This window comes from Delphinus delphis, chromosome 1 (genome assembly GCF_949987515.2).
Source record: "Delphinus delphis chromosome 1, mDelDel1.2, whole genome shotgun sequence".
In the NCBI taxonomy this organism is placed as follows: domain Eukaryota; kingdom Metazoa; phylum Chordata; class Mammalia; order Artiodactyla; family Delphinidae; genus Delphinus; species Delphinus delphis.
Genome location: NC_082683.1, coordinates 161,875,901 through 161,893,278, shown reverse-complemented (window position 1 = coordinate 161,893,278; position 17,378 = coordinate 161,875,901). Strand labels below are relative to the sequence as shown.

General features: G+C 39.1%; 1 protein-coding gene across 2 annotated transcripts; it reads left to right on the top strand.

Annotated features, from left to right (window-relative positions):
* Positions 1 to 1,553: 1,553 nt before the first annotated feature.
* Positions 1,554 to 17,067, top strand: SRP9 (signal recognition particle 9). Of its 2 annotated transcripts, XM_059997574.1 has the most exons (4): positions 1,554 to 1,762; positions 5,932 to 6,000; positions 15,865 to 16,019; positions 16,643 to 17,067. In XM_059997574.1, exons 1-3 carry the CDS (start codon positions 1,691 to 1,693, stop codon positions 15,982 to 15,984), a joined length of 261 nt encoding a protein of 86 aa, XP_059853557.1. In that variant the 5' UTR covers positions 1,554 to 1,690; the 3' UTR covers positions 15,985 to 16,019; positions 16,643 to 17,067. The 2 variants fall into 2 exon arrangements, with proteins under 2 accessions (XP_059853557.1, XP_059853548.1); XM_059997565.1 differs by having other exon boundaries at positions 15,865 to 17,067.
* The last annotated feature ends 311 nt before the right edge of the window (positions 17,068 to 17,378 follow it).

Sequence of the window (17,378 nt, the reverse complement as noted above, 5' to 3'; positions counted from 1 at the left end):
ATCTTCACCTGCATGTCCCAAAGATATTTCAAACTCATCAAGTTCACAACTGAACTCACTGTCTTCCCCAATCTCCCCCAGACCTTTTCTTCTTCCCTTTCCCCTGCATCAGTCAATGGCATCACCACCTCCACTGGCCCAGGAATCATTCTACTTTTTCCTCTCCTGCATACCCCACATCATTCACTGAGTAAATCTCAAAACTGTTTCCTCCTCTCCGTTCCTAAGCTAGTGCCTTAATTCAGATCCATGGCTTTTTTGTTGTTGTAAAATATTGGCTATATTCCTTGTGCTGTACAATATATCCTTTAAAACATTTTTTTTGGAGTATAGTTGTTTTACAATGTAGTCTTAGTTTCAGGTGCACAGCAAAGTGAACCAGTTGTACATATACAATATACCCACTCTTTTTTAGATTTCTTTTCCCATATAGGTCATTACACAGTACTGAGTAGAGCTCCCTGTGCTATACAGTAGGTCCTTTTTAGTTATCTATATGCCTGTATTACTGCATGAGCATCTTAAGAGGTCTCCCCATCTCCAGGTTTGCCACTTCACTTCAGTCTTTGTGTGAAGCTGGAGCCCTATAATATGCAAATCAGCTTAAAGCCCTTGCATGGGCAGGAAAACTAGAGTGGCAGAAAGCAGGTCAGTGATTGTCCAGGGTTAGGGGTGCAGGTGGTGGGATTGAATATAAAGAAGCATAAGGGAACTATTCTGGAGATAGAGATGTTCCTTATCTTGATTGTGGTATCTGGTATATGGGCATATATCCAATGGTTTTAATATATAAATGTGTGTGTGTGTGTCAAAATGCATCAACCTGTACATTTAAAACTGGTGTGTTTCATTGTACAAAAAAAAATTCTTCAATAAACTTGATTAAAGAAAAATACCCTTCTATACCACTCCATTGCCTGGAGAACAAAGTTCAAATGTCTTCTCCTGGTTTAAGTGATGACATGATTTCTTCCCTTGATTCTTTTCTTCCCCCATCCCCCAAATACCTATCACATTAAATACACTACAGATCTAAAGTGGGCCTAGATATCCTGTCCTGCCTTGCCCACCTGTTGGACATCCACCATGTTTATCTAGATTCGGCTTGTGCCATCACTATAGCATCCCCCCACCCACACGTGATCACTCTTCCTTTGTGTTCTACTAACCCGACATAAATATCCATCACATAAAGTTTTCGGTTGCATTCTTGTGTTTATGTCTCCTCTCGCTTTTACTAAGCTGTAGGTGTGACAGCTGGACCCTAATGTCTCCATTCTTGTAGCTCCAGCGCTTATCACTAAGCCGCTCAATGTTTGCTGAAGAAACTTAGGCTTTACCATTGGAGTCCAGCCCAAAGAACAGCGGGACAGATTCTCCTCCAGTCCCATAGGGGGCGCTGTGGCAACCTCCATCGTTTCCTCGCTCTCCACTTCTCTGGACCAGCTCCCAGAGCCACACGCTCGGGGCTCCACCTCCTACTTGGCAACATCCCTCCTTTCCATTGGGCGAGGGCGGTCAGGGCCGTCCAATGGAACGAGGCGTTGGTGCGAAGAGGTGCCACCATCGTTGAGCGGCCGGGTCTCTGCCGCAGTAGGTGGCTGCGAGAGGTAGGGAGGTCGGTGGGCCGCGTCGCGTCGCCTCAGGTCCGTAGCTTTGCCTCCCTTTCCTGTTCTGCCGCGGGCCCACGATGCCGCAGTACCAGACCTGGGAGGAGTTCAGTCGCGCAGCGGAGAAGCTCTACCTCGCAGACCCTATGAAGGTAAATCACTGGAGGGGCCGGTGCCTCTGTCCCAGCCCCCGGTCAGGATAACTTCTCTGCCGTCCGCTCGGCCTTCGAAGCTTCTCCAGCATCCTGGTAGGTGCTGTGAGTGAGGAGAGACGGACCCCGCCAAGTCCGCTTGTTCCTCCCTTATTAACGGCCGATGAAGCCCTGAAACGGGCAAGATCGGGGTCATTTCAGGGCCCTTAGGTAACCTTCCTCCGCCCCCAATCCCTGAACATCCCTTATGGCTGTCGTTGGTTTACGTGTCTGTAAGGGCAGGGCTCCTCCCCCTGCAGTTTCGGCCTTCTGTCCCTCAGCTGTTTTGGTGCCCTTGTCCCGTACTACCTCGTGTAAGATAAAACGGTTATGTTTTTCTGCCACCGCAGAGAAATTTTGGAAAGACCCCAGTTTGGAGGCATCTACAGCCATTAGCGTAGTGGTTCTTAATCTTTTGGAGGTCAGTGCCTTTTTGAGAACATGAGGTGCTTGCACCCTTTTCTCAGAAAAATCCACTTGTACGTAGAAGTTTGTAAACAATTTTAGAGGGCCCATGGATCCCTGTAATTCATGCATGGCCCCCACAAAAATTATAAGTGAGTGTCAGAGATTAGCTTATTATTAAAAAGCAAAGAAGTCGCAAGGATGAGAATATAGCATTTGGGTCTTGACTTTTCTTCCTCTCAGGTTTTTATTTATTTTATTGTCATCTAAATAATATTTGAAGCAGCTCCCTGTTAATTAGAAATTTTGCTAGCGGGACTTCCCCGGTAGCGCAGTGATTAAGAATCTTCCTGCCAATGAAGGGGACATGGGTTCCATCCCTGGTCCGGGAAGATCCCACATGCCGAGGAGCAAGTAAGGCCCTGAGCCACAACTACTGAGCCCACGTACTGCAACTACTGAAGCCCGCGCTCCCAGAGCCCTGCTTCACAACATGAGAAGCCGCTGCAATGAGAAGCCCGCACACCGCAATGAAGACCCAATGCAGCCAGGAAAAAAAAAAAAATCCTGCTAGCTTTTTAGACCTAGATAAGTAATAAGAAGCTGTAAAACATTCCTAGTTTCATTCTTTGCAATACAAAGATGTAATAATAACAAATTATGAAATGAGTTAGATATTTTTGAAATTGAGTACTTTGTTTATGACACAATTTCTGGCTCCTCCATTTGGTAGATTTTGTTTGTAGGGCCATCTGTTTCTTTAAGCAGTACACCATGAGGACAATACAGGAATTTTGTCCAGAAGTACCCACGGTGTACACTAAAAATATTTGAAAAGGTAGTAAAAATAAATACAAATTCATATCAAGAGTAATCATATTTTAAGAATGTGGTCATTCTTAGGGAAAATGAAAATAAAATGGCAATTATAGAGCATTGCTGTGAACAAGGCATGTCTAGTACAGGCAAGAGAGCGAGAATCTTTGAGCTCTTTCCCCAGTCAGAAAATTCCAGTGGCCTAAAAACTTGTGCCTTCTTATGATAGCCTTGCACTAGTTAAAAACTAGTGATTTTTTTGATTGGAAGGTGAGGGGATGAGTGGGGAGATACTGACAGTTATATTGAGTACCTTGTATGTGACAGACATTTTATATATATATTTATTTGTATAATTTATGTGAACAATTAAGACAGCTCCTTGAGGTAGACGAATAAACAATCTTAGATACACTAAATGATTTGCTTAGTCTCTAAGAAATGAAGCTAAAATTTGAACCCACGTCTCTAAACCCCATGTTCATGCTATCTCTACCGGTCCATACTGCTGGGACTAAAAAAGAAAAGAAATTTTGTCAGAACTCTTTGGGATCTGTTTTACAGAATTCTGTCTTCTCTCCCTGTTGATTACATTCATCACCTTTTACCATTCTCTGTTGCATCTGCTCTAACTGAAGATGGCATTATTTCTGGACCCCTCTCATACCACAGCTATCTAAAACACAAAAATTGAACTCTCAGTTTCCTGCTTTAAACCTGGTTCTTCATTGATTGCTGGTAGACATCCGGACTCCCAGTCTCCAGTCTGACCCTCTCTCCAGTCTTGCTGGCTTTGTCTTCCACCATTTCCGCCATACTCAGCCCTAGTCTCATGAAGCTACATAATGTATCATATCTTCAGACTGCCACTTCAGCTTTTCTCCTAACTTCTTCCATAAAAGAAAAGAAAATGCATTTCTGAAGCCATCTCCATAAAGCCTTTTCACACTTCCCCTTCTCCCAATCTAAATTACTTGCGTTCTCTTTTTAACATTTTACCTGTATGTGCCTTTATAGGGCTTAATTTATGTTGTCTTATGTTTTGATTATTTTGCTTGGTTGAATTCAAAGTTCCTAAGAAAGCAAGAACGTTGATTTCTTTTTCTCTCTTAGTGGCATCTGACATGGTAACTTAGGCGCTCTCTAAGTTACAAAATGGACTCTCTTGTATAGTATCACAGACCTTTTAACTCTCATTTCTACTCGCCATTGAGTATTCTTTTAAGTGAGAGTTAAAACCTTACGTAGTTGTCATGCTTAGTATATTTTTTAGTTTCAGTTTCTTTTTGTTTCTGGAGGACTGAATTTTTTTAAATACGTAAAACTGAATTTAGTAGCCCAATAAATAGAATCAGTTAGGTAGTCTAAAGGTACTTAACCTAGTTGTCATTATTTATACCTACTTAAGTGCTTGGTGCGTTCCCTTTCCTCCCTCACCAAGACAAATCTCAGGGTGGTATGACTTTTGTTTTTGCAATCCCAGGAGAGCAGAGAGCATAATGGGAAAAGCTGTAGGAAAAGCTCTAATAGCCCTTTTTATCTAGTTTCCAGAATTGTCTTGAGGGTCCTGTGCTACATTGTAACCATTTTAAAATTATGTTCCTGTTTTGGCTTATAGATACTTAGCACTTTTTAAAACAGCTAGCTAAAACTAAAGAAGAGTTGTTTATTTTGGTTAACAAGAAACTTGACTCTGCTGCAGTACACTTTCGAATCCATCATTTAAAGTAGTAAAAATAATGTTCATGGAAGTTGTAAACTCTATTGGGAGATGTCTTCTTTTATTGGAATATTGTAATACCTAAATCATTTTCTTGGCTTCCTAACTGTAGAATACCAAACAACAAAAAGTGCTGTGTAGCATGGCACTCAGTATAGGAGTTATTCTGGATTTAGAAAGTTGTTGATGGAGACATCATGTTGTGCCATCACGATAAAGATGTGATTTTGCTGAGTAACTTAGCCTGAGTCCACCTCCTGAGAGCCATGGGAAAATGGAAGGTATGAATTGCGACTGCAGTGCTCTTTCCTGGGGAATGGATTTGAACTAAACTAGCCATTTCTGCTATTTTTTTCCCCCATCTTTGCCTATCATTCATCTGTGGCTAGGTGTTTTGGTATTGTAGGGGAGAAAAAACTTTCTCCTTTACTCTCTTAGGTGTTATGACTGGGGCTCTGCAATTTAACAGGTAGAAACATACATAGCACAGAAGTTCACAAAGAAATGTGACCTGAGGAATTTGGGACCTATATGCCATCTTAACAAAGGGTGGGAAAGAGGCTGGACAAAGGAAAAGAGGTTTGGGGCTTCTGGGAGGGGGTAAGTTGTGAGAAGGTGACTAGGAAATGTATGGGAAATAAGAGTTGTTTAGTAAGGTTTGTTAGGGAACAAACCGTGTTCTCTTTTCCCAGGGAGAGGGAAACACCTTTACAACTGGAAACTTATGTCACCTTTACAAAGGTTAATTTATGTCCTGCTTTTGGCCAGAAAGGGCAGAGAGCTAATCGCCTTCAGCTCAAAACATTCCTTATGCCCAAGTGGTATACTTTGAGGTGGCAAGCTGTGAATACCCTTCAGTATATTATTCTGACTGGCAAGAAATGCCAGACCACCTTAAGAGTCTCACAGGCTCTCTGAATATGGATGTGTCTTGGGAATTTTCAGTACATCTCTTCAAAGTGGCTGAAAATAAAATACCTGACTATTTTAAGTCTTAAAAAAATTGCAGCAATAGAAATGAACAAAATCCTGTTTTCCCACATTTCAATAATAAGTTTACAGTAAAGGTGCCTTTAGATGTTTTGGCTATTAATTCTACAAGGATCCATTTTAGCCCACCTGAAGACTAAATTATTTATGAGAAATGTCTTCTGACTTCACTGTTTCTAAATATGTATTTTTATTTCAGGCACGTGTGGTTCTCAAATATAGGCATTCTGATGGGAGTTTGTGTATTAAAGTAACAGATGATTTAGTTGTAAGTATACATTTTTATTTGTTGCATACTTTCAGATTTGTTTGAGTTAACCATTTGTTTGAAATTATTTACATAGAATTTATGCAGGTCACCCATTAGGATGCTTATTTCACATTTCATTCCCAAGTCAAGAACCTTGGTCTAGAAGCTTTTTTTTTTTTAACATCTTTATTGGAGTATCATTGCTTTATAATGGTGTGTTAGTTTCTGCTTTATAACAAAGTGAATCAGTTATACGTATACGTATGTTCCCATATCTCTTCCCTCTTCCATCTCCCTCCCTCCCACCCTCTGCATCCCACCCCTCTAGGTGGTCACAGAGCACCAAGCTGATCTCCCTGTGCTATGAGGCTGCTTCCCACTAGCTATCTATTTTACGTTTGGTAGTGTATACATGTCCATGCCACTCTCTCACCCTTTCACAGCTCACCCCTCCCTCTCCCCATATCCCCAAGTCCGTTCTCTAGCAGGTCTGTGTCTTTATTCCCGTCGCTACCCCTAGGTTCTTCATGACATTTTATTTTTCTCAGATTCAATATATATGTGTTAGCATATGGTATTTGTCTTTCTCTTTCTGACTTACTTCACTCTGTATGACAGACTCTAGGTCCATCCACCTCACTACAAATAACTCAATTTCCTTTCTTTTTATGGCAGAGTAATATTCCATTGTATATATGTACCACATTTTCTTTATCCATTCATCCGATGATGGACACTTAGGTTGTTTCCATCTCCTGGCTATTGTAAATAGAGCTGCAATGAACATTTTGGTACATGACTCTTTTTGACTTATGGTTTTCTCAGGTTATATGCCCAGTAGTGGGATTGCTGGGTCGTATGGTATTTCTATTTGTAGTTTTTTAAGGAACCTGCATACTGTTCTCCATAGTGGCTGTACCAATTCACATTCCCACCAGCAGTGCAAGAGTGTTCCCTTTTCTCTACACCCTCTCCAGCATTTATTGTTTCTAGATTTTTTGATGATGGCCATTCTGACCAATGATATCTCATTGTAGTTTTGATTTGCATTTCTCTAATGATTAGTGATGTTGAGCATTCTTTCATGTGTTTCTTGGCAATCTGTATATCTTCTTTGGAGAAATGTCTATTTAGGTCTTCTGCCCATTTTTGGATTGGGTTGTTTGGTTTTTTGTTATTGAGCTGCATGAGCTGCTTGTAAATTTTAGAGATTAATCCTTTGTCAGTTGCTTCATTTGCAAAAATTTTCTCCCATTCTGAGGGTTGTCTTTTGGTCTTGTTTATGGTTTCCTTTGCTGTGCAAAAGCTTTCAAGTTTCATTAGGTCCCGTTTGTTTATTTTTGTTTTTATTTCCATTTCTCTAGGAGGTGGGTCAAAAAGGATCTTGCTGTGATTTATGTCAGAGTGTTCTGCCTATGTTTTCCTCTAAGAGTTTGAAAGTGTCTGGCCTTACATTTAGGTCTTTAATCCATTTTGAGTTTATTTTTGTGTATGGTGTTAGGGAGTGTTCTAATCTCATACTTTTACATGTACCTGTCCAGTTTTCCCAGCACCACTTATTGAAGAGGCTGTCCTTTCTCCACTGTACATTCCTGCCTCCTTTATCAAAGATAAGGTGACCATATGTGTGTGGGTTTATCTCTGGGCTTTCTATGCTGTTCCATTGATCTCTATTTCTGTTTTTGTGCCAGTACCATACTGTCTTGATTACTGTAGCTTTGTAGTATAGTCTAAAGTCAGGGAGCCTGATTCTTCCAGCTCCGTTTTTCGTTCTCAAGGTTGCTTTGGCTATTCGGGGTCTTTTGTGTTTCCATACAAATTGTGATTTTTTTTGTTCTAGTTCTGAGAAAAATGCCAGTGGTAGTTTGATAGGGATTGCATTGAATCTGTAGATTGCTTTGGGTAGTAGAGTCATTTTCACAATGTTGATTCTTCCAATCCAAGAACATGGTATATCTCTCCATCTATTTGTATCATCTTTAATTTCTTTTATCAGTGTCTTCTAGTTTTCTGCATACAGGTCTTTTGTCTCCTTAGGTAGGTTTATTCCTAGATATTTTATTCTTTTTGTTGCAATGGTAAATGGGAGTGTCTTTTTGATTTCACTTTCAGATTTTTCATCATTAGTGTATAGGAATGCCAGAGATTTGTGTGCATTAATTTTGTATCCTGCTACTTTATCAAATTCATTGATTAGCTCTAGTAGTTTTCTGGTAGCATCTTTAGGATTTTCTATGTATAGTATCATGTCATCTTCAAACAGTGACAGCTTTACTTCTTCTTTTCCGATTTGGATTCCTTTTATTTCCTTTTCTTCTCTGATTGCTGTGGCTAAAACTTCCAAAACTGTGTTGAATAAGAGTGGTGAGAGCGGGCAACCTTGTCTTGTTTCTGATCTTAGTGGAAATGCTTTCAGTTTTTCACCATTGAGGATGATGTTGGCTGTGGGTTTGTCGTATATGGCCTTTATTATGTTGAGGAAAGTTCCCTGTGTGCCTACTTTCTGCAGGGTTTTTATCATGAATGGGTGTTGAATTTTGTCAAAAGCTTTCTCTGCGTCTATTGAGATGATCATATGGTTTTTCTCCTTCAGTTTGTTAGTATCACATTGATTTGCGTATACCAAAGAATCCTTGCGTTGCGGGAATAAACCCCACTTGATCATGGTGTATGATCCTTTTAATGTGCTCTTGGATTCTGTTTGCTAGTATTTTGTTGAAGATTTTTGCATCTATGTTCATCAGTGATATTGGCCTTTAGTTTTCTTTCTTTGTGACATCCTTGTCTGGTTTTGGTATCAGGGTGATGGTGGCCTCGTAGAATGAGTTTGGGAGTGTTCCTCCCTCTGCTTTATTTTGGAAGAGTTTGAGAAGGATAGGTGTTAGCTCTTCTCTAAATGTTTGATAGAATTCACCTGTGAAGCCATCTGGTCCTGGGCTTTTGTTGGAAGATTTTTAATCACAGTTTCAATTTCAGTGATTGTGATTGGTCTGTTCATATTTTCTATTTATTCCTGGCTCAGTCTCGGCAGGTTGTGCATTTCTAAGAATTTGTCCATTTCTTCCAGGTTGTCCGTTTTATTGGCATAGATTTGCTTGTAGTAATCTCTCATGATCTTTTGTGTTTCTGCAGTGTCAGTTATTCTCCTTTTTCATTTCTAATTCTATTGATTTGAGTCTTCTCCCTTTTTTTCTTGATGAGTCTGGCTAATGGTTTATCAATTTTGTTTATCTTCTCAAAGAACGAGCTTTTAGTTTTATTGATCTTTGCTATCGTTTCCTTCATTTCTTTTTCATTTATTTCTGATCTGATCTTTATGATTTCTTTCCTTCTGCTAACTTTGGGGTTTTTTTGTTCTTCTTTCTCTAATTGCTTTAGGTTCAAGGTTAGGTTGTTTATTAGAGATGTTTCCTGTTTCTTAAGGTAGGATTGTATTGCTATAAACTTCCCTCTTAGAACTGCTTTTGCTGCATCCCATAGATTTTGGGTCGTCGTGTCTCCATTGTCATTTGTTTCTAGGTATTTTTTAAATTTCCTCTTTGATTTCTTCAGTGATCACTTCGTTATTAAGTATTGTATTGTTTAGCCTCCATGTGTTTGTATTTTTTACAGATCTTTTCATGTAATTGATATCTAGTCTCATAGCGTTGTTGTCGGAAAAGATACTTGATACGATTTCAATTTTCTTAAATTTACCAAGGCTTGATTTGTGACCCAAGATATGATCTATCTTGGAGAATGTTCCATGAGCACTTGAGAAAAATGTGTATTCTGTTGTTTTTGGATGGAATGTCCTATAAATATCAAGTAAGTCCATCTTGTTTAACGTATCATTTAAAGCTTGTGTTTCCTTATTTATTTTCATTTTGGATGATCTGTCCATTGGTGAAAGTGGGGTGTTAAAGTCCCCTACTATGAATGTGTTAGTGTCGATTTCCCCTTTTATGGCTGTTAGTATTTGCCTTATGTATTGAGGTGCTCCTATGTTGGGTGCATAAATATTTACAATTGTTATATCTTCTTCTTGGATCGATCCCTTGATCATTATGTAGTGTCCTTCTTTGTCTCTTCTAGTAGTCTTTATTGTAAAGTCTATTTTGACTGATATGAGAATTGCTACTCCAGCTTTCTTTTGGTTTCCATTTACATGGAATATCGTTTTCCATCCCCTCACTTTCAGTCTGTATGTGTCCCTAGGTCTGAAGTGGGTCTCTTGTAGACAGCATATATGTGGGTCTTGTTTTTGTATCCATTCAGCCAGTCTGTGTCTTTTGGTGGGAGCATTTAATCCATTTACATTTAAGGTAATTATCGATATGTATGTTCCTATTCCCATTTTCTTAATTGTTTTGGGTTTGTTATTGTAGGTCTTTTCCTTCTCTTGTGTTTCTTGCCTAGAGAAGTTCCTTCCTTTAGCATTTGTTGTAAAGCTGGTTTGGTGGTGCTGAACTCTCTCAGCTTTTGCTTGTCTCTAGAGGTTTTAATTTGTCCATCAAATCTGAATGAGATCCTTACTGGGTAGAATAATCTTGGTTGTAGGTTTTCATCCTTTATCACTTTAAATATGTCCTGCCACTCCCTTCTGGCTTGCACAGTTTCTGCTGAAAGATCAGCTGTTAACCTTATGGGGATTCCCTTGTGTGTTATTTGTTGTTTTTCCCTTGCTGCTTTTAATATGTTTTCTTTGTATTTAATTTCTGACAGTTTGATTAATATGTGTCTTGGTATGTTTCTCCTTGGATTTATCCTGTATGGGACTCTCTGTGGTTCCTGGACTTGATTAACTATTTCCTTTCCCATATTAGGGAAGTTTTCAACTATAATCTCTTCAACTGCTTTCTCAGTCCCTTTCTTTTTCTCTTCTTCTTATGGGGCCCCTATAATTCGAATGTTGGTGGGTTTAATGTTGTCCCAGAGGTCTCTGAGACTGTCCTCAGTTCTTTTCACTCTTTTTTCTTTATTTTGCTCTGCAGTAGTTATTTCCATTATTTTATCTTCCAGGTCACTTATCTGTTCTTCTGCCTCAGTTATTCTGCTATTGATCCCTTCTAGAGCATTTTAAATTTCATTTATTGTGTTGTTCATTGTTGCTTGTTTCATCTTTAGTTCTTCTAGGTCTGTTAAATGTTTCTTGCATTTTGTCTATTCTCTTTCCAAGATTTTGGGTCATCTTTACTATCATTATTCTGAATTCTTTTTCAGGTAGACTACCTATTTCCTCTTCATTTGTTAGGTCTGGTGAATTTTTATCTTGCTCCTTCGTCTGCTGTGTGTTTTTCTGTCTTCTCATTTTGCTTAGCTTACTGTGTTTGGGGTCTCCTTTTTCCAGGCTGCAGGTTCGTAGTTCCCATTGTTTTTGGTGTCTGTCCCCAGTGGCTAAAGTTGGTTCAGTGGGTTGTGTAGGCTTCCTGGTGGAGGGGATTAGTGCCTGTGTTCTGGTGGATGAGGTTGGATCTTGTCTTTCTGGTGGGCAGGTCCACATCTGGTGGTGTGTTTTGGGGTGTCTGTGGACTTACTATGATTTTAGGCAGCCTCTCTGCTAATGGGTGGAGTTGTGTTCCTGTCTTGCTAGTTGTTTGGCATAGGGTATCCAGAACTGTAGCTTGCTGGTTGTTGAGTGAAGCTGGGTGTTGGTGTTGAGATGGAGATCTCTGGGAGATTTTTGCCGTTTGATATTACTTGGAGCTAGGAGGTCTCTTGTGGACCAGCTCTCCCACCTCAGAGGCACAGCACTGACTCCTGGCTGGAGCACCAAGAGCCTTTTCGTCCACACGGCTCTATTACTGTCTTTTTGAACCACAGTGCTTCACAGAACAAAGCTTGGGAGTTGATATGGTGCATAGTGAAGACTTCATTCAGTGTCAGAACATGAAGCAAATTCTCTGTTTCATCCTTGGATCTTAACCTTAACAATTCAGTTATTCCCTCACAGAAGTCCACCCACTGGAGTGAAGGTTCTCAGCCCCACGTCGGGCTTCCCAACCTGCTAGTGTTGGAGGGTCTCCTGCAGAGGCGGGCGGTGGCTGTGGCTCACCATGGGAACAAGGACACTGGCAGTAGAAGTTCTGGGAAGTACTCCTTGGCGTGAGCCCTCCCAGAGTCTGCCATTAGCCCCTGGAAGCAATTTTTATAGGCACTTGGAAAGATAATTCAACTTACTTCATTAATGCAGTATGTTAAGTGTAGTTTAATAACTGCTCTCTTCGGACCCTAAGCAAGAGGAACGTAGAGACCAAAAGTGGATATGAGGAGTGAAGGTTTCTTTATACGTGTGTGAGAAGTAAATAATGGATTTGAACACAAGTTATAGGCTCTGTAATTGTATTTCTGACCTTCCCTGTCTGCTCACTGTCTGTTCCTCACACCCCATTCATTCCTTACCCCTCTGCCATCTGGTTTCTGCATGAAGTCTTCCACTCAGACTGCTCTTGGTGAGAGCTCAGCAGCAGCCCCTTTATTTTCAAACCCAGTAGCCTCAGCAGTTCATATTTTATGTGACCTCCTGGCTGCTTCTGAGAAAACCACTTCTTGTAGAAATTATTATTTTGGCATCTGTGCTCCGTTTTATCTTGTTTTTCTGTTTCATTCTTCTTTGCTAATTATTCCACTGATGTGCCCCCATAAATATTGGTTTCTCCAGGATTCTGTTCTTGATCTTTTCATACCACTTCTGGACCAACCCATTAAGTCCAGTACTGCCTGTATCTGTCTGTTTCCAATTTTGTACCTTTAGGTCATATTTTTCTTTTGGCTTCCTGACTAGCTCTAAGTTGAGCATCCTGCCTCCTCTACTCGTGAACATTAGCCTGTCTAGAATGGAACTCATCATATCTTATCAAACTGGCTCTTCCTGTTACTTGCTCAGAAACCTGGGGATCATCTTTGGTCCCTTCCTTTCCCTCATTCTCACATTAACTATTCCTTCATTTGAAAAACTTGTATTTTGATTCTCCGATAAGTTCCATACATTTTGCTGGGCATTTGTGAATTATTGATTCAAGCTCCCTCGTCTCATTTTCTGCCATGAACTCTCCATCTTGACTGCTAACTTCTTAACTTTAAGGACTCAATGTCACTCACCTGGACTAGTAGAATAGGCTCTAACTGTGTCCCTGCTTCCAGTTCATCCTTTAGTCGTCCTATGCTGCCCTGCCGGAGTGATTTCTAAAAATGCAAATTTGGTTGTTACTACCCTGCTTAAAAATCTTTAGTGGCCAAAAAAAAATCTTTAGTGGCTTCTCATCACTCATAATGTAAATTCCACCCGCATATCCTGTCTAATCTTCGTTTTTCAGTGTTACTTAAGGGCTCCTTTCATATGCCATGATGTCTTAGGCCTCTGCGCTTTTTTTTTTTTTTTTTTGCGGCACACGGGCCTCTCACTGTTGTGGCCTCTCCCACTGTGGAGCACAGGCTCTGGACGCGCAGGCTCAGCGGCCATGGCTCACGAGCCCAGCCGCTCTGCGGCATGTGGGATCTTCCCAGACCGGGGCATGAACCCGTGTCCCCTGCATCGGCAGGCGGATTCTCAACCACCGCGCCACCAGGGAAGCCCAGCCTCTGTGCTTTTGAACAGTCTGTTTCCATCTCTGTAATATTGAATCCTACCCCTGCCCCAGTGTGACAAACCTCCTGCTTATCTTTCAAAACCCAGCTCAAAAGGATTGCTTCATCTCTTACTTTTATTTCTGCCTCTTTTTGTGCTGTGTCACAATTGTCTTATCACATTGGACTTTTAATAGATTGTGAGCTTCAAAATAAAGATAGATCACTAATATTCTTACCAGTATTTGTAGTGACTAGCATGGTGTCCTGACCCAGAGGGTACTTAGCAAACACTTTTTTTTAATGGATTAATTCTTTAAAAAATTTAATAGTGATTTTAAAAATGACTTTTTGGTCATATATTTTACTGTATTTTTGTTCAGGGTTCCACTGTGAGGTTGTGTGAAGTCAGATCTTTTAATGATTACCATGTCTTCCAAGAACCAATTGAGTTTGGTGAAGTAACTGTGAAAATGTGGAAAAGGAAGAATAAATTGAGCTCTGTTGTGCTAAACCTAGATTCAAGAGATCTGAATCCTAAGCTTAGCCATCTACCAGCATTTCATCCTGGGGAAAGTTCAGGCCAAAAGTTTTGGCTTTGGGGGCCATAATTTTCTTGTCTACGAAGTGCCACAGTGATAGTCTGCTTACGCAGTTGGGTTGTTGTGGAGTGTAAATGAAATATGTGGAAGTGCCTAGCACTAGTGCCTGCACTTAGTAGATTCAGTAAATGTATACTTGAATCTCGAGCATTCACACTGAGAAAAAGTTTACTTATGATTGTCGCAGAGTGAATAGACGTATCTACTGAAGAGAAATTGGTATATCCTGCTTTAAAAATAGAGGAAAATGCAGAATTGAATTCAATACAAGAGGCTTTATCTCCAGATGATGACTTTTTGCCTCTGGTAATGATTAAATATAGTTAAAGGATTCATGGTAAGCAGTATTGGAAAGAACTTTATTTAAAATTGATGATTCCTGTGACAAGATCTAAATATGAAAAATACTTTTTGTCTCCTTTCTTAAAACTACTGAGAACTACTCCATGTCTAGAAGGGACCAAAGATACAATCAAACCCATCCTCCTAAACAGTAAATATATGAATCAACTCCAACATAAAAATTTGTTTTCTAATGATTCTTAAAGAAAAGTTTGTATACTTCAGTAATTCATTTTAATGGCTAATAATTCCTTCACAAAACTCATCTTAGACTTCATTATTATCGTCATGGAGCTTTGACTTTTTTATAGTCCCATTTATGCATCATTTTTTTCCAGTGCCATGACTGATTTATAATATTGTCTTCTGTGGACCTAAAATCTTTCTGTGTATTTTAATGAGAAGGTGTTTGTTCTTCTCACTAAACTGTAGTGAGAAGGTATTTTTTCTTCTACAGAACATATACTAAAATTGAAACGGTGGAGATGATTATGGCCGCTTTACAAAATTGTTAGACAAATTTGTACAATGCGTGGATGAAATTTTTTTAAGCAAGTGAATTAAAGGCTATATGAATTCAGATCAGTTGGGCATGATGGGGTTGAATCCAAAGTACTTAAGTTGATGAATATTACTGTAGGATCATGAAGTTCCCATTGTTTAAAACTCACGTGAATCTAAGATGCGCTAAAGAAAAATGGATCAGTGTTACAAGATGAAAAAAAGACTGCCAGCTTAAATTGGATAATTTTGAAGATGCTAGAACAAATGGTTTTATGGCCAACGATAAACAGATCTTAAGTATCTAATGAAGAATTGAATTTATAGCAAGGAAGAATTTGGTTTGGTTTAAAAATTATAAGTAATGTCAGAAAATCAAGGTTGAATAGATTTATCTCGTTTGATTTAGGTAGCAACCAGCAGTAAGCAACGGATTCCAGATTTTTTTTAAATGATCATTAACCCTCCCCCCCTCCCATCTCACAAATAGAGAAAGGGATCCTAAGATTTATATGCTTTTCCCACTGTAACTCAATCATTTATGACCAGATCCCAGGGAGAAAATATCTAATTCCAATCTTGAAGTCTTCTCATCAGACCATGGCAGAATTTGAATACGTTATTCAACTGGTCATTTTTGAGAAGCTTCTAATAGAGTTGTTTGTTTTTTAACCACAGCAGTGGCATTTGAAATATTATAAATACTAAACTTAAGGAATGTAATTGTTGGGGACTTGGAAACTTGAATGTAATTTCTTTGGTATGACCTCCAGAGGAAGTAGAGCAAAACAGTGGTAGGAAAAGACTCAAAATTTTATCCAAGCATACGTTTGCTACGTCATTGATAATCTAGTTTTACATAGTTAATGTGTGCTTTTAAAATTTCTGACAGTGTTTGGTGTATAGAACAGACCAAGCTCAAGATGTAAAGAAGATTGAGAAATTCCACAGTCAACTAATGCGACTTATGGTGGCCAAGGAATCCCGCAGTGTTGCCATGGAAACAGACTGAATGGTTTGAAATGAAGACTGTCATGTTCCTAGGAAGTAAATATCTTTTGAATTTGAGAAAGTGTTGGGACAGAAAATACTTTGTGTAACTAAGTGGGCTATTCAGAAGCCAAGAGATCATTTTTTGTACTTTATTTTTTAATGTTTACTTTAGAGAGCTAGGACTGTAAATGCTTTCAGTTAAAAAACTTTTATTTATTTTTGGAAATGGAACAAGGAATGGCTCTATCTTGGAAACTTTTTGCAGATTGTTTGATGTTAGGCAAAATAAATAATTACTCTCTGGTAAGTTTGTATCAGTAATTTGAAAATGAGATATCAAGAAAAGCCAGTTCTTCCTTAAATTTAGTTAATCTGTCTTTAAAAGAAAAATTAAATGGAACCATTTTGCTGGATTGATGTATTTCTTTTGGAGCATAAATTTTGTGCTGTTGATGACCAGCAAATATAAAATACGGTAACTGGAATTAACTGTGCACAGCAGTATAGCTGATTATATATGGTAGTGTAGTCTCAATTATATCTAAAGATAACTATGAAAACAAGTATGCTTTACCTTAAACTTTACAAATTTAAACTATATTTTTAAATATAAGGGATTCATAGTATCATTAACTTGTTGAGCAAAGACTAACTTTGAATCTAATTTTCATGCCTAGAAACGTCTGCTGTTACTTTAAATGCATGAACAGAATGCTCACTAATGGATCGAAACCACCATATTACAGGAATATTTGCCATCTATATTTTCTCAGAAGGGCTAAGGATTATTTGAACTGTTAAATTTTTGCATACCTCTCTGACACCCCAACCCATTTCTCTCATTACTTAACCAAGGTGTTAAGCATGACTCTCACAACTGTTCTCCATTAAATCAGAAGTATGATATTATTTGATATTTATCTTATATTTGTAACCTGAGTTTTACCACCTGAATATAATGTTCACATGTTGATTCTTACATTAAAATATTTTTTGTTAGGGATTTGTTGTGTTGACCACCGTTTTAACATGGAAAGTTCCATTAGCCATATGAATTTTGGCATGTTTCAGAGAGATCAGTAAATAAAATATTACATGAAGATATATTGTTTCTCTTTAAGTTTTTAACTTCTCAAGAATTACTTATTTCTTGACTGGGATATTCTATATTTATTTAGACTAAAGTGAGCCTAATGATGCTATATATACATTTTTATTTATTTTGTTTCTTGGTACTTTTATTATATGACTTTCTCTGAGCTGTATGCTGTGGCATTTTGTTTTCTTGATTAAGAAAAGTAACATTAGGGCGTCCCTGGTGGCGCAGTCGTTGAGAGTCCGCCTGCCGATGCAGGGGACGTGGGTTCGTGCCCCGGTCCGGGAAGATCCCACATGCCGTGGAGCAGCTAGGCC